Source organism: Monodelphis domestica, chromosome 7, assembly GCF_027887165.1.
Source record: "Monodelphis domestica isolate mMonDom1 chromosome 7, mMonDom1.pri, whole genome shotgun sequence".
NCBI classification, from domain to species: domain Eukaryota; kingdom Metazoa; phylum Chordata; class Mammalia; order Didelphimorphia; family Didelphidae; genus Monodelphis; species Monodelphis domestica.
Genome location: NC_077233.1, coordinates 233,503,677 through 233,529,494, shown reverse-complemented (window position 1 = coordinate 233,529,494; position 25,818 = coordinate 233,503,677). Strand labels below are relative to the sequence as shown.

Here is a 25,818-nt window from a genome sequence, read left to right as displayed (position 1 = left end):
GAGGGAAGGAGAGCCTGGTTTTGTGACATTCGCTTTAGGAACACCCCAGTGACCAGACCCCAGGCGAGCTGCTCTGCCATAAGCCCAACAGTCCCATCATCATGCGGGCTGTGATGACGCCTATCCTAGAAAAGGAACTCTGCCCATCTTCTAATGATGCATTGTTCTTTTTTTGAAGCATAAGGGTAAAGCCCTTCCCTGGTCAGGCTCCCGTGTTATGCTAACTAATGGGAGATAAATATGCCAGGCCTTGGCTAATAAGTGCCAAACATTTGTGTCCACGGCATCAAAGGCAAGACCTTTATTTTTAGTGAAGAAGGAGGCAGGAGAAAGAGGGAGCAATTAAAGCCTATTTTTGTTCTCTTTGGTGTGTTCTCCACCCAACCCCAGCCCACCTCCCACCCCCAAAGAGGAGAAAAAAGAAACCAGCGGCTCTAGCCTCAAGAAACTTGGGTGGCGGGAGACTGCGCCCTCGCTAAACCCCTCCCCTTCGCTCCCCTGGTGAGGCAGGGCAGGTGCCAGCGGGGAAGGAAAAGGGATGCTGTCAGAGGGATGTCGGAGCAGGGCTTTGTGCAATGTTAGGGCTTCAGCCCCTCGGCCTGCTTTTCACAAAGAAGCTTCTCCATCCCATCTGAACATCCTTAGCCACAGAGGGTTTCTCAGAGACGCCTGAGGATTTAAACGTGCTAGTGAAGCTTGGGAAACCTTTGTCCTGGAGTGATCTGGATTCTCACGTTTCATCAGCCCCTTCCTGACTGCTTGATGGACTAGAAAGTGGAATCCCTCTACTTTTAAATATCCTTTTCAATAATTACACCACGCAGGGGGCAGCTGGGTGGCTCAGTGGATACAGAGCCAGGCCTAGAGACAGGAGGTCCTGGATTCAAATGTGGCCTCAGACACTTCCTAGCTGGGTGACCCTGAGTAAGTAACTTACCCCCCACTGCCTAGTCTTTACTGCTCTTTTGCTTTGGAGCCAATGCACAGCATTGATTCTAAGACACAAGGGTAATAAGAAATAATAATAATTATGCCGTGCATTGTATAGCACTTTATAACCGATAAAGCCTTTCAGATTTTATTATCATCTCAATTGACCTTTATAACAACTCCCTACAATGGTAAGGAGAGCCAATGCCATTCCCATTTGGCAGAGAAAACCCAACACAAAAAGATCACGTGGCTTCCCCAAAGGTCACAGGGCCAGGAAGCTAAAAAATCCAAAAAATTCCATGTTTCTACCCCTGAATCATTTTATTCTGCCGACTTTAGCAATGTTTGGCTACCTCTAAAAACATATTCACTTCCTCTTATAAATGGAAAATAAATTCACCCATCCTGAAGCCTTTATCCAGAGCGAAGGGTACTCCTGTCTAGACACAGTTCAGGGATCTTGTCTGTCATTTCTAGAGTCCTGCCTACTTTTCCTGCCCTCTTCACTCATCTCTAAATCCACAGAAACTCAGAGGTTCCAGGCTAGGCCACAGTCCTTGCTATGCAAATTATAGTTCAATTACATTTGGAAACAGCACTGAGATCTCATGTTTCATCTGTGATGCATCAACAATATGGAATGGAACGTGGTCACCCCCAGGAACCAGGACATACAACTGAGGCCACCGTGGCCTGGACACTGAACCAACTCAAAACAGACTTAAGCATCCATCCGTGCTATGAACTGTGAGTGATAACTGAATTTTTGTGGGACAAATGACAAAAAACAAACTCAAGAACTGAAGAAACAGTCAGCAAAACCCTCATCTCTTGGGCTCCGCTGCTGCGAGCCTATACAAATGGAGGTCATGTCTCTGCCGTAAGAATATTTGCACCTCTTGAGGACAAGACCAGGGCTTTCTTTTCACTTAAGTCAAGAGGGGGATCTTCTACCATTGCTAAGACAAAAGCATCTTCTTAGAGGAGAAAAGTAGCAGAGGGAACAGTATTTTTTCCTAAATACAAGTTAACTCAAAAACCCAAACTGCATCTCAAGCTCTAGCCTTCCCGTTTATACTTATCATTCAAAGTTTTTTGTTGTACACAAAGATTTCTTTCCTATGTGTGATACAAATTTGGGGTTGAAGGAATGCCAGTTTCACAATGAGCCTGGAGTGGATTGGCAGGGGAGGGAAGAGACCCAGCACTGTTCTAAGCACTTTAAAAGTATTGTTTCATTTGGTCCACATGACCAATTTGAAATAGGTGCTATTTTACTGTTGAGCAAACTGGGGCAATTCAAGGTTCGGCAACTTGTCCAGAATCAGAGCTGTGGAGTGCCAACATCTGGATTCGAACTTGGCTCTTTTTGACTCCAGACCCAGCACTCTATAGACTGTCACTTCTCTCCCCCAGAGGACAGAACAAACTTAAGCCAGACAAGTCAATGGAGCAGGAAGCCTTAGCAAAAAAGAAAGTTTGAATGGTAGCAGTAAAATTTGACCAATTCAAATTAGAGATTATAAAATGACCCTCAGGGGAATCTTAGGAAAGATGCTAGTGTGAAAACCAGTGAAGATGGATAAATGGGTTCAAGTCCTGCATCTGCCAAGTCCTAACCCTGCTCATCATCCATCCTACCCTACCCACAAAGGGGGAGGAGTGAAGATCAAAGGAGATAAAAATGTAAATTGCTTTGCAGACCTTTAAGTGGTATAGAAATGTCAGCTACAGTTTATTAATTAATCAGCTCAGAAAGAGCAGTTTTGAACTGGACCACAAGAGTTGTGCTTCAGACTGTCAAAGGAGTAACTGTGAAGTGGGCAGCCTGGGCAAAAAATGGGGCCAAAGAAAGTCATCAGGTTTATACTACTATTAGTTAAAATGGAACATTGTTTACACTCAGAATTCCCAACCCACTGAGGATCTGGCCAAGAAGATATTTGTTTGGGGCAAATTACCAAGCATGAGAAGGCAGGGCCATACGCATACTAGACGTCTAGTCCTGGTTTCAAATACAGTCTCTGCAATTTGGGTACTTTTGTGACCTTGGAGAAACCAATTGCCTGGGCTTGCAATTGCTCCTCTGTAAAAAGGGGTTGGAGTCAATGTCCCTTCCAGCTCTACATCTATGCCAGGGGTCTCATATGCTGGCTCTGTTCTGAAGAGAGGCAATCTTCAGATAACTCCCTTTGAATCTGCCCCACTAAGCACGGCTTCTGAGCCATCCATCAGTAACAGACACAGCAGTACCAGCTCAGGCATCTATCCAACCTGCTGTTCAAGTCCTTAGAGAAAATGTCAAATTCAAGTATTAAGCATTGACTGACTGTGCACGGCACATAAAAAAGGCAGCTTTGTAATCAAGAAGACAGGAGTTCCAGTTCTCTCTGAGAACACACGCTTCATGAACAGACAAGCCACAACCACGTCAGGGCTTCAGGTATCCTTGCCAGGCTAAGCTGTATGTTGGGCTGCATCCTAAGCAAATTTCTCATCCAGATTATCTTCCTCTCATTAATATGCACAGCCCTGTGCTAGTCACTGGAGATGAGAACCCTGCTCTTAAGAAGTTTATTGCTTTGACTGGAGGAGAGAGTTATCATTTATGGGATGTGGGAGGGTGAGGGAAGATCACCAGCAAAAAAGAGAAAACCATGGAAGACTCTGTGGCTGAATCTCTTTGGGGGAGGCATTCTAGGTACAGAACACACACAGAGTGCCAGATGAGTATGTAGTTTTGGAAAAGATCAGGCTTGGGCATAGGAATTGGGAAAGGCACAGTATGTAATTATGTCCTGAAGAAAAGCTTGTTCATCCCAGGCAAGACCTTAGGCTCTTCTTTGCATGATCTCATGCCCTTCAAACACTAAGAACCACTCAGCATCAAACCTATTAAGAAAAAAATCCTGAGGGCCCTAAAGAACATATTTCTTGGGGACTCCACTCTGGGCTTATCTCAGTTGTAAAATGAGGGGACGGCGCATGCCCTTTTAAAATTCCTTCTAGCTTTAAATGTGATCCTAAACCAGCAGCAAACCACATGTCTGCTGAAATTTGGCCATTCGAATTCCAGTCAAGTACCAAGTTATAGCAAATGAATATGACTGTTCTATTATCACATCAAAGCAAAAGGATCACATCTTTATAGGTTGTAATTTTGTTATTAGACATCTGCTCATCCTTTTATTCTCTTTCCACAAGGAAACATCCAATTTCAGTAAGGAGCAGATTATTTTTTTCTTGTCCTTTTAATTAACGCCAGGTCATCCAACTAGGAAAGGCAACTTTCCAAGCAGAGAGCATGTGGTGTAGGGAATACCATTCTTATAAGTCTTTGGTTTCAAATCCCTGAGGGTTCACCCCACAAACTTCCTCTTACCCAGTGCGGAGCCAATAATACTAATAGGAGACAACTGAAGTCAAGAATGATGAGGAACAAGTTCTCAGAAAATCCAAGTTGTAGTATCTTAGCAAAGTCTACCAAACCTCTGAACCTCAATTGGTCAAGAATTAAGTTTTAAGGCAACTAGGATGCCAAAGACCCAAGTTCAAATCTAGCTTCAGATAAATCATTTAAACGGTTTGCCTCAGTTTCCTCATCTGCTAATGACAATATCATCTACCTGGCATGATTGTTATAAGGATCAAGGGAGGTAACTTAGCAAAATGTCTGGAATATAATAAGAGCCAGCTATGTTAGCTATTATTGCCAAGTTAAAAGTATAATACACAATTGCCATAACTGTAAATGATCGTGTCAGCTTGGGCTTTGTAAAAATTAAACTTATATCTCAATAATAAAAATATTACATTTTAGGAGGTTTATTAGATGATCATTAGAAATCAAGGAATAAAGAGGATACAAAATAAAAACCACGTGCCCATGGCTGGTTAGCCGTTTTCAAAATACCCACTCACCACCATTCACTGCTGATTCTACATCATGCCCAAGAGAGCAAGAGCCTCAATGACCCTCCCTTTATCCTGTCTATGGCAAGTCCGTAATGACAGGAAGTCAGTGGGCTCTTGGGAGATGTGGTTCTTTTTTTAGGGTAACAGATTTTCAATTCTACAGCTTTTATTATCTTCATTACTGTTTTTGCTTTCACAAACTTCATAAAAACTGATTTTCTTCATGATCAGTTTCTTTTTGCATCCACTGCAGTTCGTGAGTCCTATTACTGGTTTTCCCCACACCAAAATCTATGTGCCACATCTGAGGGTCAACAATTTTGGTGACAAGAACTTAATTCTTATTAAGTATCAGTCCCTCCCATAAACACTAATTACCAATTGAGATCATATATTTAATCTTTTCTTTTAAACCCCTTACCTTCCATCTTAGAATCAATACTGTACATTGGTTCCAAGGCAGAAGAGATAAGGGCAAGGCAATGGGGGTTGAGTGACTTGCCCAAGGCCACCCAGCTAGGAAGTATCTGAGGCCATATTTGAATCCAGGACCCTCTGTCTATAGGCTTGACTCTCAAACCACTGAAAGGAGTCCTGAAATACAAACACTACTCTATCCACAAGAATATTTCCCAGGTCCCGCTATTATTATAGAAATCTATTCCAAAAAGAATGAATCTTTTAAAAGAGTGAATTCTTTTAAGTTGAAAAATACACTCATCTCTATGGGAAATGTTTCATATGAAAAAGGAGACCAATATTCCTTAACTGCCTCTTAAGTACTGTTTTTTAAACTCCACTAAATTATACAATTCTCTTCTACAGAACAGATCCAAGTTACAACTGCATCATGGCAGCTGAGGCCTGAGATCCTAGGAGCCAGGCTCAGCTTATGCACTAATGGCCCTTTTTGTCAAAGCTGGGAAGGATTAGGAGAAAAGGCAATGAAGGCACACTTCCTGGTGAGCAAAGGGCTGAACTCCACAGCCTTGCGATTAATGTTTGCTACAGCAACTTAATACTTGGAAATTCCCATTTGCCTGGCCAATTTTGCCTCTAGATGCCTCTCCTTTTCCACTGATCCTATAGGTGAACCCCCTGATTCACTGTCTCTATTTGGCTATGAGCTACAACAGAGCAGGTACCATCTCACTTGGCTTATTACTTTTTTCATTTGTCATTCATAAAAATGACTAAGCAATGCCAATTTAACAAAGGTAACTATATTGATTCAGTTAAAACAAGGGTCAGAGATAAGATGCAGGGCTAAAAGGGGCCTTAGTCATTACAACCCAATCCCCTTAGCAATGTCTAGTATGGAGTCAGCTATGTAAAAAAAAAATGCTTTTATCCATTTTAGATGAAAAAAAAAATGAAAGGTTGGAAAGGTTTAGAACACTTGTTCTCTAACACCATTTTAACAACAAAAACGTTATTTTTCTAAAAATTCAAGCCAGTGGGGTTAGGACACAGAATATCCCCTTTTCTCCAGTGCCTCTAATCAAGGTACCCCAATCACACAGGGGACAGATAATTGAGTAAAAACTACCCAACATCCCAAATGATTCATCTGACAGAGGAAGGAGGGAAATCTCTAAACCTGTGTGCTACAACTTGACATAAACTCCCTCCTATAAAGTCGTAACAGAGAAACAGTTTAATTGTAACAGGTTCAAACTGATGTTGGCTGGGCAGGGCATCCTTAGCAAGTAGGGGCCTAAATTCTTCATTGGAGCACTGCTAAAATCATGAGAGGTAAAACAGGGTAAAAACACCCCCATTTTACCAAGCCCAACTTACTATGTCCCAGGAAGGTGACTTGACAAGTTTCTAGGTCTATTTTTCTGAAAAGCCCAACAAAGTAACTGAACCCACAGAATACCAAATTTCAGAAATAGCCCCCCCAATACTGAACACTGGAAGCTTCCAATGCGGGGAGGGATTTGAAGCAAAACAAAAAGATTCTCAATGAAAAGAACCTTCTATTGCCAGGCACTCAGTGCCTGATGCAGAAACTATTTCCTTTTTACAATGCTCTGGGATTAAGCATTTCAATCTACTATCCCCACCTAGTGGCTGTTATGGGAAAGATTAGTCAAGTTTCACCAACATTATACAGCCACAAAAAAGGTGAGCCTTTGAAAATTACTTTAACCATTTTCCCTGTGCTAATACAATCAGTAGCAGGGCCCTTTGTGACTACTCCTAGACCATGCCCTTAGTGATTCCCTCCCTGACTTTTACTCAGTAAGTGCCACTCTATGCAAATACCTGAAATCCCCTACCTTGATGGAGCTCACATTCTCCATCATTTACAATACCAGACCTAGCCTCCAGTGAGTTTACTGGCTTTTTCAATTACTCAGCATTATCAGTCTCTCAATCCTTCCTATTTAAGAAGCAACCTTATTTCTCTTAATTCCAACACCAGAACCTTTGGAACTTCAAGACTTCCCTCTCCTCTAGGATTCTGCCCCAGCATCCCCATTCATGTCTGTAATCTATTGCAATTGTATTCCATCAGCCTAAACACATGCAGATTTCTCCTATTCCAAAGTTGTCTTCCCTAGACCCTACTAGGTCATTTAGCTAGCATTCCATTTCTCTTCTATCATCTTAACTTTTTTGAAATGCCCCTCTTCAACAACCATCTTATCCTCGGATGCTTGCAATCAGCCTTCTGCCCCTACACTAACCCAATTACCAAATCCTATCTTCACTCTAACCTCTTGGGGTATCAGGTGCCCATGCCCTACACTGGCTTCAGAGATGACTTGGTCCTGAACATCCCAGGAAACTGGTTTCCTTTACTCTTCCTGAGAACTTTTAACAAATTTTTCCCAAGGGTCTATGGCAATATCACTTATTACAATGGCTTCAACCACAAGATCCCTTCAGATAAGTTCCTCCCAATTTCCAACCCCCATTGTCCAGATGCTTTCAAAGTTTCACTAATACTTTAAACTCTCAGGTGCTTTGCAAACTTTTAGAATACTATCATTTTTCTTACTGACACCAATTTATAATAAATTTCCTTTTCCCCTCTCCTTATATCAAGTTCCTAAGGCCTGCCTTCATCACCATCACCTATCTACAACCTCCTACTGCTAAGACCACCATGATAGTATAAAGCAAATCTTTCCTAATTTTATTGCATGAGATTGTTCCACCTCACAGCAAATCCTTCAGGAGCAGTTAAAACAGCATAGTGGATAAATGTCATGTCTGAAGTTGGGAGAACCAGAGTTCGAGACTTTCAGCAAGTCACTTAACCCCAGATGTCTAGCCCTTGATGTTCATCTTTGAATAGATGGGTGTAGGTCATAAAAAAATAATATAGGTCTTTCGAGGTGGCATAAACTTCCTTAAATTTTCATAAACTTTACTTTATGTCCTGTTCTCTTGCTTCTCAAATTATTTTACTTGTACAAGCTATATTCCGCAGTCCAACGTAAGCTTCTTAAGGGCATAACAAATTTCATGTCATTGTATTTCAGACATTTAATGTGTTTAATTAAGTATCAATGCAATAAAAAATTTTCAATGGCTCCAAAGTCTATTACTGCACAAAGGCACAATTCATTCCCAACTAAATCCATCCATTCTCTAAGCAATTCAAATTCCTATACTGATTCATCTTAGTCTCAATCGCTAAATAAAATTACTAGTATTATCACACTCTCAACTCATCCTCCCTGTTCAGGCCTCATCAACTTGAAATCAATTTTCCTAAGGAATTGGGGGTGGGTCTGACTATGTCATTGCCCACTCTGCTCAAAAATCTTCAGTGGCTCCTATTGATACCTCTAAAAATACAACTTCTCAATTTCACATACCATGTATACAAAGACTCAACAATATCTTCTGGGTTTCCTTCCCATCACTCCTGGTAAAAAAACACCTTGTATTCCAAACTATTTGTTTAGATATTTGCTCAAAGACCATTCCCCACTCCCACCTTAACTACCTTCCCGGTTTAGTTCAATGTATCTTCCCTAATTACCTTTGTTTCTGGTTCTTTGGTTTTCTTTTCCGACTGAAAAACACTTGATCAGATTTCAGAGCCCTTCAAAGCTCTGTATGTGGCAATTTACATATATCCTTCTCTCCATTGTTAACTAGCTACTTGAACATGAATAAAAACTTGAGAAAAATAAAATTAAGCAACTTTTTGAATGCATTTTCTATTGTGATTCTGAGATTCAGGGATACTGAATTTTCAAGAGGAAGATATCCCAGGATTTCTTAATACTTAATATTTAAAAAATTAGTTAAGATCAAATTCCATCCTGAACCTGAAAGAGTAAAGTATGTGGAGTTACACAGTAAACTGCCATCAATCAGAATCAACAAGGCCAGTGTTTCCTTGTTCCTCTAATCTTCTAGTATAGCTTTAATGGCCTCAAAGCTAATTGTGGGTGAGCTGAATAAGGAAAGAATGCTATTACCTGAGTCAGACTGGAGAATAGAGTCCTATTCAACTCATACCCAAATAATATGCAATGGGTATATTAGAACCAACACAAGATTGATGGCTTTTCTTCCATGCCTCAGTGGAGAGGTCTGTTGTACAAGTAGACTTCTGTTCATTTCAGGTTGTGACAATGGTTGAATCAATGCCCAAGTATTTCAATACAAATCCTATTATGTAATCCAACATTAAGGCAAAAGCTGACCCAAAAGATCAGAATGGATTTGGTAAACACTCAGCATTTAACAGTATATACCTATGAGAACCAAAAATATGAGCATCCAAATGATGCTATTAAAGCTTTTTTTTTTTTTCAAGGTTCAAAACCACTGACTGGAAGCACCACAGTCCATTGGAGCATTTTATTTATGTATGTTTTACACCCTTAGAAAAAGAATCCCAGGATTTTTCCTCCTGTGTGTTTTCGTCTTGCTTCCTCATGGTCCATGATGCCAGCTGAGGTTGTAAGCACAATGAACCTATTAAAGAGTTAAAACAAAGAGAAAAGATTTTTCTGGGTATAAGAACAAACTTTAGCAATATGGTCCACTGTAAAAGTATATGACACAATCCTCAACCACCTTTAGCAGTCATGGATCTAAATTTATCTATGCTTAAGATTCAGCTGCTCTGGTTATTAAAAAAAAATCCCTTCATCCTTCCCCTAAAGTTACAATTATTTATCTGTTAATGGAGAAAATATGTGAGAAAAAGCTATGAATTCAACTATGAATTCAATAGCATTTTAAGTGAACTTGTCATTTTAATCACAACCGCATTTACAAACATGTAAAACAAATCATTCAAATGTTGGTTATTGTCCACAAAAAGATCTAATGAGTTAGCTAATGGGATACAGGTGGAAAATCTAGGAATTCAATAATTCTCTGCCTATATGAAAGAATGAAAATATTCATGGCATCCTTAAATGCAAAATATTCTGTAGTTTTCATTATTAACAATGTTTTTCTAAATTGTTTCACAGAACTTTGGAAGCTGTTAAACAAAGGTGGAGTGGTTCAAGGAATAAAATTTAATAGCTATATTCTGTTAACCATCAGTATCAAGGTGTCAAAAACTAATTATGCATAGCATTTTCCCAATGAAGATAAGCTTAATTTCCTCTATTCATAAAACTTTTGACTTCTCATTTTACCCTGGTGGTAGTATTTATATTTCCATTTCCCTAAACTATAGTCTATGGAAGTTCCTGGAATGAATTTAAAAATATTTCCAGAGGGCAGCTGGGTGTCTCAATGGATTGAGAGCCAGGAGGCCCTAGGTTCAAATCTGACCCCAGATACTTCCTAGTTATATGTATTGCCTAGCCCTTACAGTTCTTCTGCCTTGGAACCAATATATTGATTCTAAGACAGAAGGTATGGGGTTTGTTTTTAAGTATTTCCAGGATAAATTAGTTAGGGAAGTGCCAACTTATTCACTGTTTTCCAGATTGAAAAATGAGTGACTAATAAATGATCCATAACATGTTCTCAGGTATGATGTGCAAGATGTCAGGTATTTTATTGTCACATTCAACACCTTTTAAAGATTAAAAAAAAAAAAAGATCTTTGACATCCCAAGCCTCACCAATGAAAACAAAATTTAAAAATCTGCTTGTGAACATACACAATTATAATAAATAAGATCCTTACCCAAATTGACGGGATGGTAGCAGATTATTCTGCCACTTTTCCAGATCTTTCAATTGAACATCAAATCTGGGGCTGATTACACCACACTGTAAAAAACATTTTCCAAAAAATTAATTCTAACCAAAATTGCATCCTAAGTACTTATAAACACTCTTAAATAATGTCTATTTGTTATCAAAGCAACATTTACATGCTTAAAACATTCAAGCTAAGTATGCTCTCTTCTCCAAAAGCTTATGAATGTACCTAAAGCAACCAGACAAAGCCACAAAAAGTTAAGTACTCAATAAGACAAAAATAGTAAGCAAGCACACAAAGCAGTACATGATTAGTTGCCAAGTAAGTGGAAGGCTTTCAAAGTGATAGTTCAGAAGTTTCTATTATGGGCTAAGAAGACCCTTTATGAAAGAGAGAATGAAAGAGAGAATTTGAATGGCCAGGAATGAAATGGAATAGAATGGGGATTTGTGAGAAGAACTGAGTAAAACCCAAGCTTGAAGGAGCTTTGGTTTATGAAAAGATGAAGGAAAATGTAGATAATGTTGAAAAAGCGAGATCCAGCTAGTCAAAAACAGAAAATGCACTTGGGAAAATTAAACCATATAGGTCTTGCAGGTCAACCACCTTCTAATACTCTAAAATAAGAACACCAAAAACTCATTTACATTAATTATTTTAGTCAACTGTAAAAGTTGGATTTTCATAAAGATTCACAGTGGAATTAAATCCTTCAATATTGTATTCCCTTTTATTTTTATGTTTGTTGGAAACAAATGCAGTCACCACATAAGATAACCACAAACTTTGCAGAGAATATCCTATGAATGTAGATTAAGAACCCTCCTTTTGTTTCTCTAAAAATAGCAAGAAACAAATATTTATCTAGTCTAAAAACCTTTCTCAATTCATTCTCTCCTTAATGGTAGATTAGTTGAGTACAAAAATCCCTTCCAGGGGACAGCTGGGTAGCTCAGTGGATTGAGAGCTAGGCCTAGAGAAGGGAGGTCCTAGGTTCAAATCTGGCCTCAGACACTTCCCAGCTGTGTGACCCTGGGCAAGTCACTTGACCCCCATTGCCTAGCCCTTACCACTCTTCTGCCTTGGAGCCAATACACAGTATTGTTTATTTAAAAAAAAAAAAAATCCCTTCCTGTAGGGAAATGGACTGAGGATAATAAGCAAACTTTGTTTATATATTGCTAGTGGCATCTAAGAGAATTAGGAGTGTGACTCAGAATGATACTAATCACAAGGAAAATTCTCTTTAGACCTTCTAGAATGTTACACCAGTAAGTTTTTTTTCTGACAGACTTAAGTTTAGCCCAGGGAGTACAACATAAGGAAATCTCTTAACCTCACTGAGCCTCAAATTCCCTAATCCATGAAATGAAGGAATTAAATTAGATGGCATCCTCTGACTCTAAGACCTTACGACCAAGGACAGCTAAGCTAAATTCATAAGTTCATAAGTTCATAAACATAGACATTTATACCCAATCAGTAAATTCATGTTTTAAGAGACAATTTGAGGCAAAAATAAGTTTTAAAAACTAATCGTTTTCACAATCATCTCTCCCCCAAGGTCATTAAATGTTTCTTAATGCAGGACCCACTGGTCTATTTTTCACATTTTAATCTCAATCTGATTACAGATTACAAATTACAAGAAGCAAAATGCCCTGGAAATCTAATTACTATATAACACTCTGTAAATTCCTACCTTGTTTAATCTGCCCGTGAGGTTCACAACAATTTTTCCTGCTCTGTGATCATCAATGATCTCAAATTCGCCAATATAACCTAAATGGTTTAAAAAAAAAAAGTATGTTAAGTAATTGAACAATAAGAGCCTTGGGCATTCAATTAGTGTTCCATTGTATACTCTATTTTGTACTAAAACTAGCATTTCTAGTCTTACCCTGACCAAACTTTCTTCTGGAACATTTTTGAATATTTAACAAAATAGAACCAATTCACTAGTATACTAACCTTCAGAAACAATATATCATGATAAACTTATTTGACTTCCATAGAGTGACCAAGGGGAGGAAAACTTGAGGTCACAGAACTCCTAAAGCATGATGTCAAGCATGTAACAAATAAAAGCTAGTCTTTATTCTATCAGAAGGCTCTTTAAAGTAATTACATATTTTGAAAAAAACTTTTACATTATAAACAGTGCTTCCAATAGTGGAATCCACCTCCCCCCAATCTACTTCCAAGCATCACAAAGCCCTTCTCTTAAACCTCCTTTAAACCAAAATACAGCTGAGAACCATACTTACCATGCTTCATCATCACAGTTAAGAACCGGACGATTACTTTAGAGCACGGCCTAATAAGAACCTGGCGTTTTCCTCGCTTCTCAGCATTGTTTATGCTTTTGAGAGCATCTGCCAGGACATTCATGCGCACCATGGTGGCTATAAAGAAAGAAAAGATGGATATTCTGTTAGTATTGCCATCAACTGAAAAGAAATAATTTCATTTGTTACCCCCACTGGCAAAATCAAGAACTGGTCAGTCTATGCCTCCACTGAGGAAAGAACATAAACACCTTTGAAAAGGCATCAGAGCAATCAAAGTTCAGGTTTGTACCTGTGATTTATTTAGTATACAGCAAATTCCCAGATGAAAAAACTCCCTCTTAGTAATGCAGGCTACTGACCTCAGCTACTCAATGGTCTTAAAAGAGTGGCCTATAACAGGGTTATTTATCCAGGGACATGCAGTCAATGTCAGAAATAGGACCGGTATGAAAGTGTTTCTATCTCCTAGGTAGCCTCCCTTATTACACTAGCAATTATACTACACTGCCTAAAATCAACTGCTTAAAAAAGAACATTTAGACCAGATCTAAACTTGAAACCAGAAAAATCCTCTCATTCTCACATGGTCCAAAGCCCAGTAAATCTATTGAGCCAAACAAAAATGCTCTGCTCAAGGAGCTTGAATTCAATAGTGGGAAATAGCATGTACACATCACAGTCAAATACAAAATACAGACAATATATAAAAATAAAGCCCTTGAAACAAAACAGCAATTTACACTTAACCTCAGCTCAATGAAACAGGGATACTAAAACATCTGAGCAAACTTAGGGATCTGTAATGTTGGCCAAAAAGATCATTAGAGACTAATGCTAATCTGTAAAGTTGGGCCAAAAGAGGTCCTTTAAATGCCAAAAGTAAAATTTATACAAGCAATAGGGAGCCATTGAGGTTTGTTAGTTGAGCAGAGGAATGACAGTGTGGAAAAAATTTTAAATGGTAGCTGCAGACAGATCAAGCCTACTACAAACAGTAATTTTTTTTTAAACCCTTAACTTCTATCTTAAAAACAACGCTAAAACGCTAAAATAGTGATTCTAAGAGAGAAGGATGTCAAGGGAATTAAGTGACTTGCAATGGGTCAAAACAGCTAAAAGTTGTCTGAGGCCATATTTGAACCCAGGTCCTCAGTCCCAGGACTTCAGGCCTGACTGCTCTATTCACTGTGCTTCCTAGAAAGTGGGCTTGGGGAATATTGTAAAGAGTGAATCAATGAACTTTAAAAAGTTGCTGATTGATAGACAATGAGAATTTTGAGTCACTTCACAATAGAGATCTGGGAGGAAATAGTTTTAGGGCCAAAAAGGTTTCTCCGAGGTTGAAATCAGTCAACTTGGGTACTACAGCAGTTTCCGCTCTGCAAAGTCACCTCTTAATCAAATTCCCCATCACTCCTAAAGCCGAACAAACTTCTGCTTGGCATCGGAAACTTACAAACCGATCCCTTTATTTTTTTTCAGTCTTCTTACAACTCTCCTCACCCTCTTTTTCACCGTCTGTTGAACTCACTTGTACACACACACAACCTTCTACCTGCTTCCCTTGTGCTTTTAAGCATACCTAACATGCATTCCTTCCTCACCTGGCCTCACTTCCAAAACTCACGGACTGCTTTGCATAGGCTTTTCCCAAAATACCTTCAGAATACCTTCCCTGGCCTGGCTATACAGGCTTTCTCGTAAGACCGAAAGCTGTAGAAACTCCTTGGGGCCAGGGCAATTTTCGCTTTTTCCTTATACTCCCAGAACTTGCACGCCCAAGACGCTTAGACAAAACTCGCTGGCTAAAACTCAAAAGCACTAGGTGAGAGTTCACTGATTGCCTGGCCTTTACACGGAACGGAGCGGATCAGACCAGACCTACCCGGGTTTGCTTTCTCATAGCCAGGACCCTTCAAAAAGGAACCATGACAGTAACTCGTCCCTCTACCGTCCTACAACAACACTGCAAAGAACTCTAGTGGGCACGGACAGAGCTCCGCCACCGGCCCGACCGCAGCAGGGTTTCCGCCGCTCCCACGTGCGCTGACCGCCCAGCCCGGACCGGAGCTGGGACTACCCAGGGCTCACATTCGCCCCAGCCCGTCCCGCTGCACGCCCGCCTCCACCCGCAGTCCCAGTTAGCGTGTCGGCCCCCTCTGTGCCCAGGCCCAGGAAGCGCGGGAGCGTCCAGACCCGCCCGGGAAGAAGGAAGGAGGCTCCAACGACCGCACCCCCCCCAAGGTCCTCCAACGTCCCCGGGGGCCCCAGTTTCGAGTCAACCCGCAGCCAAACTAGGAGCCTCTGAAAGAGAAGGGTCTGGGGCGTCGGCAGAGCCCAGGAACGCATGCCTTGGCTGCTGGATGTAGCCGATGCCCCATGGATGCAGACGGAGAGTAAATCCAAGACTACTCACCGGCGCTGCAAGATGGCGGAAAGAGGACGAGATGGGTGAACGCGGAGAGATATGGGAACCGCGGGAAATCTCGCGAAGCTTTAAAGGAGCGCCGAGCAGGATGGGGCGTTCCTCTCTGCTCAGGGACTAGCAAAACAGAGCCGATGACATCGAACTGAGAACCTGGAGGGGTGGTGAGGGAGGCGGGCTTACTGGGGGTAGAACCTCATGGAATACGCGGAACTAGAAGAAGGGATGAGCAGGGTTATTGGCCAGACTTGGTTCAGGGGCGGTTTTCTATATCCTATACTAGCTGAGTCTTTAAAACGTAGAGAATTGAATTGTTTACAAGTTTTTTGCTTGTTTTTCATGATTGATTGCAACAAAATCTAAAACATTGGTAAACAAATTGTGCCGTCTAAACTTGCAAGCAAATCACAAATGCCACCAAAAGAAAGAAAGAAAACTTTTAATTTTCCCATCAAGAGAGAATAAGGACCATTGGTCAACTCTTGTTCGACGTTCACCCGTAAATCAACTTCTTTATAGTTTACTTGGGCTAGATTATCCTGTTAAAATCACAAGTGAACTTCGTTTTACAAAGAAACCAAAATAGGAACATTCCTGTTAATTAGAATGTATGTATATATGTATGTATATATAATACATGTATGCCCTTTCAGTCATTTCCGGCTCTTCGTGACTCTATATTTCTTTTCCTAGTAGCCACACACCCCTTGCAAATGCCTTCCCTATGAGATTTATAACTTGAACCACAGAATACTAAAAGGAAAGTAATGTGTAATTGTGGCTTAGGATCAGGTTTTGAAGGGCTTTGAATGACAGAGGAGTTTAATAATAATAATAAATAAAAAGATCCTCACTCCCAAATGTAATATATAAATACACATATACCAACTTATTTATTTTGTTTGTTTTTGTTATTATTATTAAATTATATGATAAAATTATATGATTATTATTTGTATCCCCAATTCCTGGCATACAATAGGTGCTCAGCAAATACTTGTTGATTTGATTGATTTATAAAGGCTTAGCCCATTTAAAATATAGCAATATGATTTACAAAACCTACGGATTTCACTCAGATTTCAGCTAACACATCCATAACATTAAGTATAGGTGGTGTAGTGGATAGAGCACTAGAACTAGAGCCAGGGAGACCTGAATTCAAATGTGACCTCAAACACTAACTAGCTACAGTGACCCTGGGCCAGTCACTTAACGTTGTTGACCTCAGTTTCCTAGCCTGTAAAATGATCTAGAGAAGGAAATGGCAAACCACTTAAAAAAAAAACTCAAATAAGGTCATAAAGAGTTAGACAAAACCAAATGACATTAAAATGAAAGCTAAATCATAAAAGCATTTAAATAGTGGTTTTAAGGTTTGCAAAGCATTTCATATGTTATTTTATTTGACCCAAAAATCCAAACCCAACTACGATGGTCTGGACACGTCATCCGCATGGACCCACAGTGAATACCAAGACAGGTATTCTATGGTGAACTGTCAGCTGGACTCAGGAAACAAGGCCGACCAAAGAAAAGATACAAGGATCAGCTAAAGTCCAACTTGAAGTGGGCTGGCATTACACCAAAGCAACTAGAACTCACTGCCTCTGTCAGAAGCAGCTGGCGAACCCACATTAACCATGCTGCCACCACCTTTGAAGATGAGCAACATTGACGTCTTGCCACTGCACGTGAATGCCCACATCAGGCCACAACCGCACCTCCCGTAACAATGGGAGAGAGAAAGAAAGAGAGAGAAAGAAAGAAAGAAAGAAAGAAAGAAAGAAAGAAAGAAAGAAAGAAAGAAAGAAAGAAAGAAAGAAAGAAAGAAAGAAAGAAAGAAAGAAAGAAAGAAAGAAAGAAAGAAAGAAAGAAAGAAAGAAAGAAAGAAAGAAAGAAAGAAAGAGAAAGAAAGGAAGGAAGAGAAAAGAAAAGAAAAGAAAAGAAAAGAAAAAGGAAAAAAAAGAAAATAGTACCAGCAAGACATGCCTTAGAGAAGGGAGGGTGGAATGTCTTATTCTGTGAATAGGCGCTTTCAGCTAGAATGCAGAATGTGCATGAAAACTAATAACAGGGAATATTCCTTGAAGAGTAAGCCAAAGCCAGATTGTTAAGCATTTTAATGACAGAAGGGTTTGTACTGCAGCATCTGAGAGGGTGCCATAGTCAGGCTTATACTTTAGGAATATCAATTCAGTTATAGGTGGAGAACTGGGAGAGACTGGAGTCAAAGAGACCAGTTAGGAAATAATTAATACCTCTCATACTTCCAAAACATTTTAATTGCTTTATATCTAGTAGAAAAACCTTGTGAATGTGAACAGATGCTTTCAGACTTAGTTAGTTTGGTCCCATTTACTCACTAATTTTAGAAAACAATGGAAACATAAACTCAATAAGCAGGCTAAAACTTAATCCATCAGCCTTAAGCACATGAAGAATTCTGTTAAGTACTGTATTTTCTTAATCCTTTCTCTTTCTGCTGCAGATAAGGGACAAAGAAAGGGACACAAAGTGAGCCACTCAGATTTGCTCCAAAGAAGTAGGAGCTAAAAAAATGGATTGAGTCATCCTTCAATTATTCAGGAGCTGAAGTATTCTAAGGGCTTGAGGGCAGTTTCACTTCTCTTTTACGCTGGTAGAGAAGGAAAATCTAGAGAAAGGGCATGACTCCAAATGGGTTGATTTTTCTGACTCTGAGAACATGCAAGCCTTTGCAAATGATTGTATCTTTATAGACACAAAACTGAGAAGTTGCTTAAAATGGAAAATCAGCTAAAAAGCAGTTAAGTGATTCAGTGATTACTTCACTGGACCTGGTACCAGGATGGCCTGAACTCAAATATGGGCTCAGAGACTCCTTGGCTACGTAGGGTCAAGTCACTTAACTTTTGTCTGACTCATTTTCCTTACCTGTAAAATAACAATATAGTACTACCTTCCAGGGTTGTTATGAGGATCAAATAAAAGGATATTTGTAAATTATTTGGCATAATGCCAGTAGAAACTTAAGGAATACTTGTTTCCTTCTATTTGTGAATTCTAATTACATAAAACTAGTAGATTTGAATAGATGACTTTGTTCAGAGGTCGGCCAGATATTGACATGGAGTGAGTATAAAATCAGGTATCACAGATGTCCTGTATATAGACCAAATGAAAGGGTTACCCATTGTTGGGGAGGTTCTCCAAATATTCCCAAGCAAAGATGGCATTATGCTAATTGTTGCAGAAAAGGAAAGGAGGAAAAGTGAATTGGATGGATCCTTGGTAAGGGAATGGGGACAAAGGCAAGCATTTGGACAGAATGCTTGAAGAATTGCATGAAGAAGCTAGAACTTACATCTGTGGATTTTCCATCGTCCTATTAATGAAAATAAAAAGACCTACTAAAATACCAAAATTCTGATTCTTGGCAGCATTTATAAATCCAATACTCTAATACTGGAAGAAGGTTTGTGTGTGGGCAAAGCAAAAGACCATCATATTCCTTTAACTTGAATAGTCAGATTATTATCATTAGCTTGCCTCAGAAGTTTGCTTAGCCTTTACACCTGGAAATATCAAAAGAATAACTATGGCAATACCCTATTCTATCATATTTCCAAATTTTGCCTTGCTCTGTCTAAGATAGTTTATATACAATGTCAATGGATATTTTACTAAATACTTAATATGTCCTGGGAATACAAATACAAGCAAGAAGATATGCAGTCCCTGCTCTCAAGGAGTTTGCTTTTTTTTTTTTAATGCTTCCTTCCAGCTTAGAACACTGGGTATGGGTTCCAAGGTAGAAGAGCTGTAAGGGCTAGGCAATAGGAGCTAAGTGACTTGCCCAGGGTCACACAGCTATGAAGTGTCTGAGACCAGATTTTAACATCCTTCTCTAGGCCTGGCTTTTAATCCCCTGAGCCATTTAGCTGTCCTGAAAGTTTACATTCTAAGGGGAAAAGATGACACATAAAAGAGGAATTAAAAGGGCTGGGTGGTTAAGAGTGTAATGAAGAAAGCCCAGAGTGCAACCTAGGAGAAATTAAATTTTTTTTTATTTTAATAACAAATTTACATCTGTTTTATGAAGTTATATGATCCATATTGTCTCCTTCCTTTCTTCCCTCCCCCCTCCTGGAACTGACAAGCAATTCAATCTGAATTATATATGTATTATCACACACAAAATATTTCCATATTTTTCATTTCTGTAAACAAATAATCTTATAGAACCAAAACCCCAAAACATATACCCAAGTAAATAAGCGATAAATAATAGGTTTTTGTCTGTATTTCTACTCCAAACAGTTCTTTTTTTGGAGGTAGATAATGTTTTTTTCTTTCTTTCTTTTTTTCTAAATTGAAATCCTTACCTTCTGTCTTGGAATCAATACTATGTATTGGTTCCAAGGCAGAAGAGTGGTAAGGGGCTAAGCAATGGGGGTTAAGTGACTTGCCCAGGGTCACACAGCTAGGAAGTAACTGAGGCCAGATTTGAACCTAGGACCTAGGACCTGATATGCTGTGAGAAGCAAAGACTATCACCTTTGATCATTCCACGAAAACCTAGAGAGGAATATTAACATGATCAATCATGGGTCTGGAAGCAACTTCCAAAATTTCCAAAGGCACATATACATATACCATCCTAAACAGATTTATGGAGAAGATATCCTATTTTTAGGATTCTATATTTTCTCTTGATCACATTTCATGGTCTCTCTCCTATTACAACTGTGTTTATTCATGCCCACTCTTTGTGGAGGTCACCAGCAGGACTCCTCTTGGGCCTGCTTCTCTTCTTTTTACTCTTCCTTATAGACCTCATCAGTTCCCATTGATGCAAAAAATATTCCTTTGCAGTTTGTCTTTCTTTCTTTTTTTCCCTATTTTTTTAAAATTTTTATTTGGTCATTTCCAAACATTATTCACTGGAAACAAAGATCATTTTCTTTTCCTCCCCACCCCCCCCCTCCCACCACCTTTCCCTCTCCCATAGCCCACACATGATTCCACTGGGTATCACATATGTTCTTGATTCAAACCCATTTCCATGTTGTTGGTATTTGCATTAGAGTGTTCATTTAGAGTCTCTCCTCAGTCATATCCCCTCAACCCCTGTAGTCAAGCAGTTGCTTTTCATCGGTGTTTTTACTCCCACAGTTTATCCTCTGCTTGTGGCTAGTGTTTTTTAGATCCCTGCAGCTTGTTCAGGATCACTGCATTGCCACTAATGGAGAAGTCCATCACCTTCGATTATACCACAGTGTATCAGTCTCTGTGTACAATGTTTTTTTGGTTTTGCTCCTCTCGCTCTGCATCACTTCCTGGAGGTTGTTCCAGACTCCATGGAATTCCTCCACTTTATTATTCCTTTGAGCACAATAGTATTCTATCACCAACATATACCACAATTTGTTCAGCCATTCCCAATTGAAGGGCATCCCCTCATTTTCCAATTTTTGGCCACCACAAAGAGTGCAGCTATGAATATTCTTGTACAAGTCTTTTTCCTTATTATCTCTTTGGGGTACAAACCCAGCAGTGCTATGGCTGGATCAAAGGGCAGACAGTCTTTTATCGCCCTTTGGGCATAGTTCCAAATTGCCCTCCAGGATGGTTGGATCAATTCACAACTCCACCAGCAATGAGTGTCCCTACTTTGCCACATCCCCTCCAGCATTCATTACTTTCCATAGCTGTTATGTTAGCCAATCTGCTAGGTGTGAGGTGATACCTCTGAGTTGTTTTGATTTGCATCTCTCTGATTATAAGAGATGTAGAGCACTTTTTCATGTGCTTCTTAATAGTTTTGATTTCTTTGGCTGAGAACTGCCTGTTCATGTCCCTTGCCCATTTATCAATTGGAGAATGGCTTGATTTTTTGTACAATTGATTTAGTTCTTTGTAAATTTGAGTAATTAAACCTTTGTCAGAGGTTTTTATGAAGATTGTTTCCCAATTTGTTGCTATCCTTCTGATTTTGGTTACATTGGTTTTGTTTGTACAAAAATTTTTTAATTTGATGTATTCCAGATTATTTATTTTGCATTTTGTAACTCTTTCTAATTCTTGCTTGGTTTTGAAGTCTTTCCCTTCCCAAAGGTCTGACATGTATGCTATTCTGTGTTCACATAATTTACTTATAGTTTCCTTCTTTATGTTCAAGTCATTCACCCATTCTGAATTTATCTTGGTGTAGGGTGTGAGGTGTTGATCCAAACCTAATCTCTCCCACACTGTCTTCCAATTTTCCCAGCAGTTTTTATCAAATAATGGATTTTTGTCCCAAAAGCTGGGGTCTTTGGGTTTGTCATAAACTGTCTTGCTGAGATAATTTACGCCAAGTCTATTCCACTGATCCTCTGCAGTTTGACTTTCAGAGCTGTAAATTCAGCCCGATACTCTTTCCTGGGCTCTATTCAGTTCTTCATCACCAACTGCCTATCAAATCTGCTAAACAGTCAATGTCAGAACATCCAAAACAGAACCATTCTCATTATCCCCCAATTCACTCTTTTTCTAAGTTTCCATATTCCTGTCCAGGGCAGCACCATCTTTTCTATTTCATAACCTTAGCATTAGCTTTGGCTGTGCGTAGTCTCTCATCCCACGTCTCCACTTGTTTGTCTCTCGTGACATTTCCATCTCTGTCTTTGTACTGTCACCACCTCTGGTCTAGGCTCTTATCATGTCTTACCTGTATTATCTGTCTGGATCTAATCATCTCATCTAAGCAATAGGATGGTGTCTTGCTTTGCTCTTTCTGCTCTAATACTGGGTTCATAAATTCGTCTGATCTCACTTTTCGTTACTGTCAAGTATAGGGATTTTGGTACTTCAGCAGGTCTTTTTATTTTTGTCAGGTAGTCAAGTCACTCTTCCCAGCTGGCTGCCTTCAGGGTCTGGTCCAGCCTCCTTTTCTGGAAGAGAGAGGAGGGGAAAGCCCTCCTGGGGCCTGGGAGATGGGGCACAGGGAAAGCAAGGGAGAATGATGCCCCAGATGGAGGGAGACTCCTAGATTCGAGTTTATTGTTTCTCCAACTCATCCCATACACAGGCAGCAAATATATGGACGTTTCTAAAGCTCAGATCTGACTATGTCATTCTCCTACTCAAAATCCAGTGATTCCCTATTACCTCTAATTAAATTAAATAAACTCAATTTGGCATTTAAATCTCTTCACTGCCTTTCAAGTCTCCTCACATATTCCTGTCCTCCATTCCTGCCCTGGTCTACTGTCCAGACATTCTGCTCTAGCTATGATGCAGAGAAATGCTCCATCTCCCATCTCTCGTTAGAGGACTCCTCACATGGTAGATTGTCTGGTCTTTAGGACTGCAATGATCTTTCTGCTTCATTTCCACCTTGACAATCCTTTCTTTCCCAGCTTCAGAACTTTGTTCCAATGTCACTTTTTGTATAAAGTCTTTTTTGATCCCACCCCTAGCAACTGGTACCCTCCCTACCCAAAACACTTTGTGTTAGTTTTGTATATATTCTGTCTATGTGAACACTGTCTCCCCTGTTAGAACATAAGCTCCTGAAGGGTAAAGACATTTACTTTTGTCTTTGGAATCCTAGCACTTAAAGGTTTGCTCACTGGGGCATAGTGCTTGCTAGGGACCATGAAATGAATAAATGAATAATTGCTTTGTGACTGGGGTAAGCACCGAGAATACAAATATAAAAACTGAAACCTTTCCTGCTCTTAAGGAGCTTACACTCTAATTAGGGGAACTCGAAAGGCTCATAAATACTAGGGCATTAGCTGCAGAGAGGGTAAGGCCCAGGGCTGAGATTTCATCAGTCGTTAAGATGACAGTGCAAGGTCTTGTGTACAGTCTGGTGGTCCTCAATCTTTCCAAAAGAATGAAATAAAGATGGTGACTCTCATCTCATCCAAAAGGTTTAAGAGGTCATCCTAACTGGCTGCCTTATGGGGTCTGGCCCAATTCTCTCTTCTGGGAGAGGGAGGAGGGAAAGAAAAGATGGAAAGGAGAAAAAGATTCCCTTTTGTGAAGATGGGATTAACTCTCTCCTGCCCATTTTTAGATTTAATCACCAGAAGTGTATCCACCCCCACTTATCCTTAAGTATGGGGAGGTCATAGAGGTATGTGAAAGTGGGTGATGAATCAGAAGCCCCTCGGCAGTCCTAAGCAAAACTATAGCTAAAATGGGTCCACATAAAAGTGGAAGGGAGGCACAGGAAGGGATGAAAGGAAGGGTCTTTAAAAGTGGCAAGAACTTCCTATGACCAAGTTTCTCTGCTTTCAACTTGATCCTGGAGGAGCTCCGACTGGGGACCTCAGACTGCTTTTGATTTTCCCTTAGTACTACCACATGGGTGAGTGGAAAAGGCTCACTCCTTTTCCTGGCTTTTCTGGAGGTACTAGCCTCCTGAGAAGACCCTCGTCTTGGAGGAGGCCTCATGGCTAAAACCCTTGTTTCATTCACCTCTGGGGCCCCTTTGCTGGGGCTTCTGAAGCCCTGCCTGGTTCAGACCAGGCTGGAGTAATTATCTATTCTCTCTGATTTCCTTCCTTTCACTCTTTCTCCTTTTGTAAATAAACTACCATAAAATGTCACTGACTTGAGATAGATTAATTTCTGGTGACCACTCATATATTTAGTCCAACCCTTTAATTTTTAACCCTTACACTTTGTGGGATCTGGGAAGCTAGGGCAGGGAGAGGGGGCAAAGGGAAAGCAAGGGAAAATGGTGACCAGATGGTAGCAGGTCTTAGGTTAAGGGGAAGGAAGCAGGAAGCCTCTGGAGAGTGGCAGGTATTCCTAACCACTAGCTATTGCTATTAGTCCCTGAAATCAAGTTTATAATCTTAGACAGCTCATCCAATTTGTCCTTAGGAGGAAAATGGTACATTCACAAACCCATTTTATACTTAATTGTTTCTGTGAGATTGTTTAACTGCCTATATGATTACAATACTCCTATGGAAAAGACCCTCCATGTGAGACTCTGTATGCACATCTAAGAGATATATGTCCATATAGGTTGTCCAAATGTGGCTCAAGAAAGCATCGATAACTATCTCTTCACTCTCACTTGTCTCCCTCTCCAAGGGAAAGGTGATTCTTGCTTTTAAGAGATCTCAAGGACTGAGGCTAGATGAGAGGGATTCTAGACTAGAATTCTATCCATTGTTAAGGTCCGGGAATTCATCCACCACCAAGGAAGACCACGGACAATGCAAACAGGCAGAGAAAGGCCATTTATTGAACTGATACGCACATCAGTGGGAACCTCTGCCATCAGAGTTCCAAGTTGCTTCTGATAGGCTGGGGTTTAAATACTTTTCAGCATGTATAGCTCTTATCTGCTTCCTACTATTCTTGGAACTTTCACAATTTTATGTTATTGGGGTCTTCCTGGCCTTTATCTGGTACCTACTGCAGCTACATGTTTATTGGGGTCTTCCTAACTTCCAAGGCTAGCCAGCTTGTTAAGATTTTCCTGTATTTTCAAGGCTGGTCATTTTGGCCTCCCTCACCATCTAGTCTTCTCACTATTGCTGCTCTGGGGGTTAGGATTTTTAGGTTCATAACAAAAATCAGTTACTTGGTCTTTAGTTTAGGTTAGTGGGGAGGTGGCCCCAAGCTTATGCCTTCTAGCTTGGCTTCCTCTCCCCAAAGAACATGACAAATGGTAAGTAAATTCACTTATTCAAGTGTAACCCAAGTTCCAAAGTCCACTGGTTTGGGACTCTCTCCTCATTAGTAGAGATCAGTGCTCTACTGCATCTATGAAAAGGGCAATGCCAAGTTATTGAGACTGGGAAAGAGGAAGTCTTGCTCTGGCTGCAGAGCTTCTTTGGGGTCTGCTGTTGCTTTGGGTGTTTATGTATTTCAGCTTCAAGACAGAAAATGGAAGAGGCCAACACCATTTCAGATGACTGAAGGAGAAGACTCTGGAAAGACAATGAGAATAGTGAATGTCTCCATCATGTCCCTGACCCCAACTTGCTGTGTAAGACTTCAGGGAACTTCCCCTTGGGCTCACCTTTGGGGGTTCACCACTCTCACTTTAGGACTCTCTTTTGGTTCAGGTGATTTACTTCACTTTGCATTATCTAGTATATATTCCATTTTAT

At 40.1% G+C, this 25,818-nt stretch overlaps 1 protein-coding gene across 2 annotated transcripts; it reads right to left on the bottom strand.

Annotated features, from left to right (window-relative positions):
* Positions 1–9,666: 9,666 nt before the first annotated feature.
* Positions 9,667–15,851, bottom strand: RPS15A (ribosomal protein S15a). Of its 2 annotated transcripts, none has more exons than XM_003341595.4 (5): positions 15,701–15,851; positions 13,261–13,398; positions 12,696–12,775; positions 10,976–11,061; positions 9,667–9,798 (listed from the first exon to the last, which is right to left on the bottom strand). In XM_003341595.4, the coding sequence occupies exons 2-5, from the start codon at positions 13,391–13,393 to the stop codon at positions 9,705–9,707; spliced, it is 393 nt and encodes a 130-aa protein (XP_003341643.1). In that variant the 5' UTR covers positions 13,394–13,398; positions 15,701–15,851; the 3' UTR covers positions 9,667–9,704. The 2 variants fall into 2 exon arrangements, with proteins under 2 accessions (XP_003341643.1, XP_007498235.1); XM_007498173.3 differs by having other exon boundaries at positions 15,636–15,706.
* Between the last annotated feature and the right edge of the window lie 9,967 nt (positions 15,852–25,818).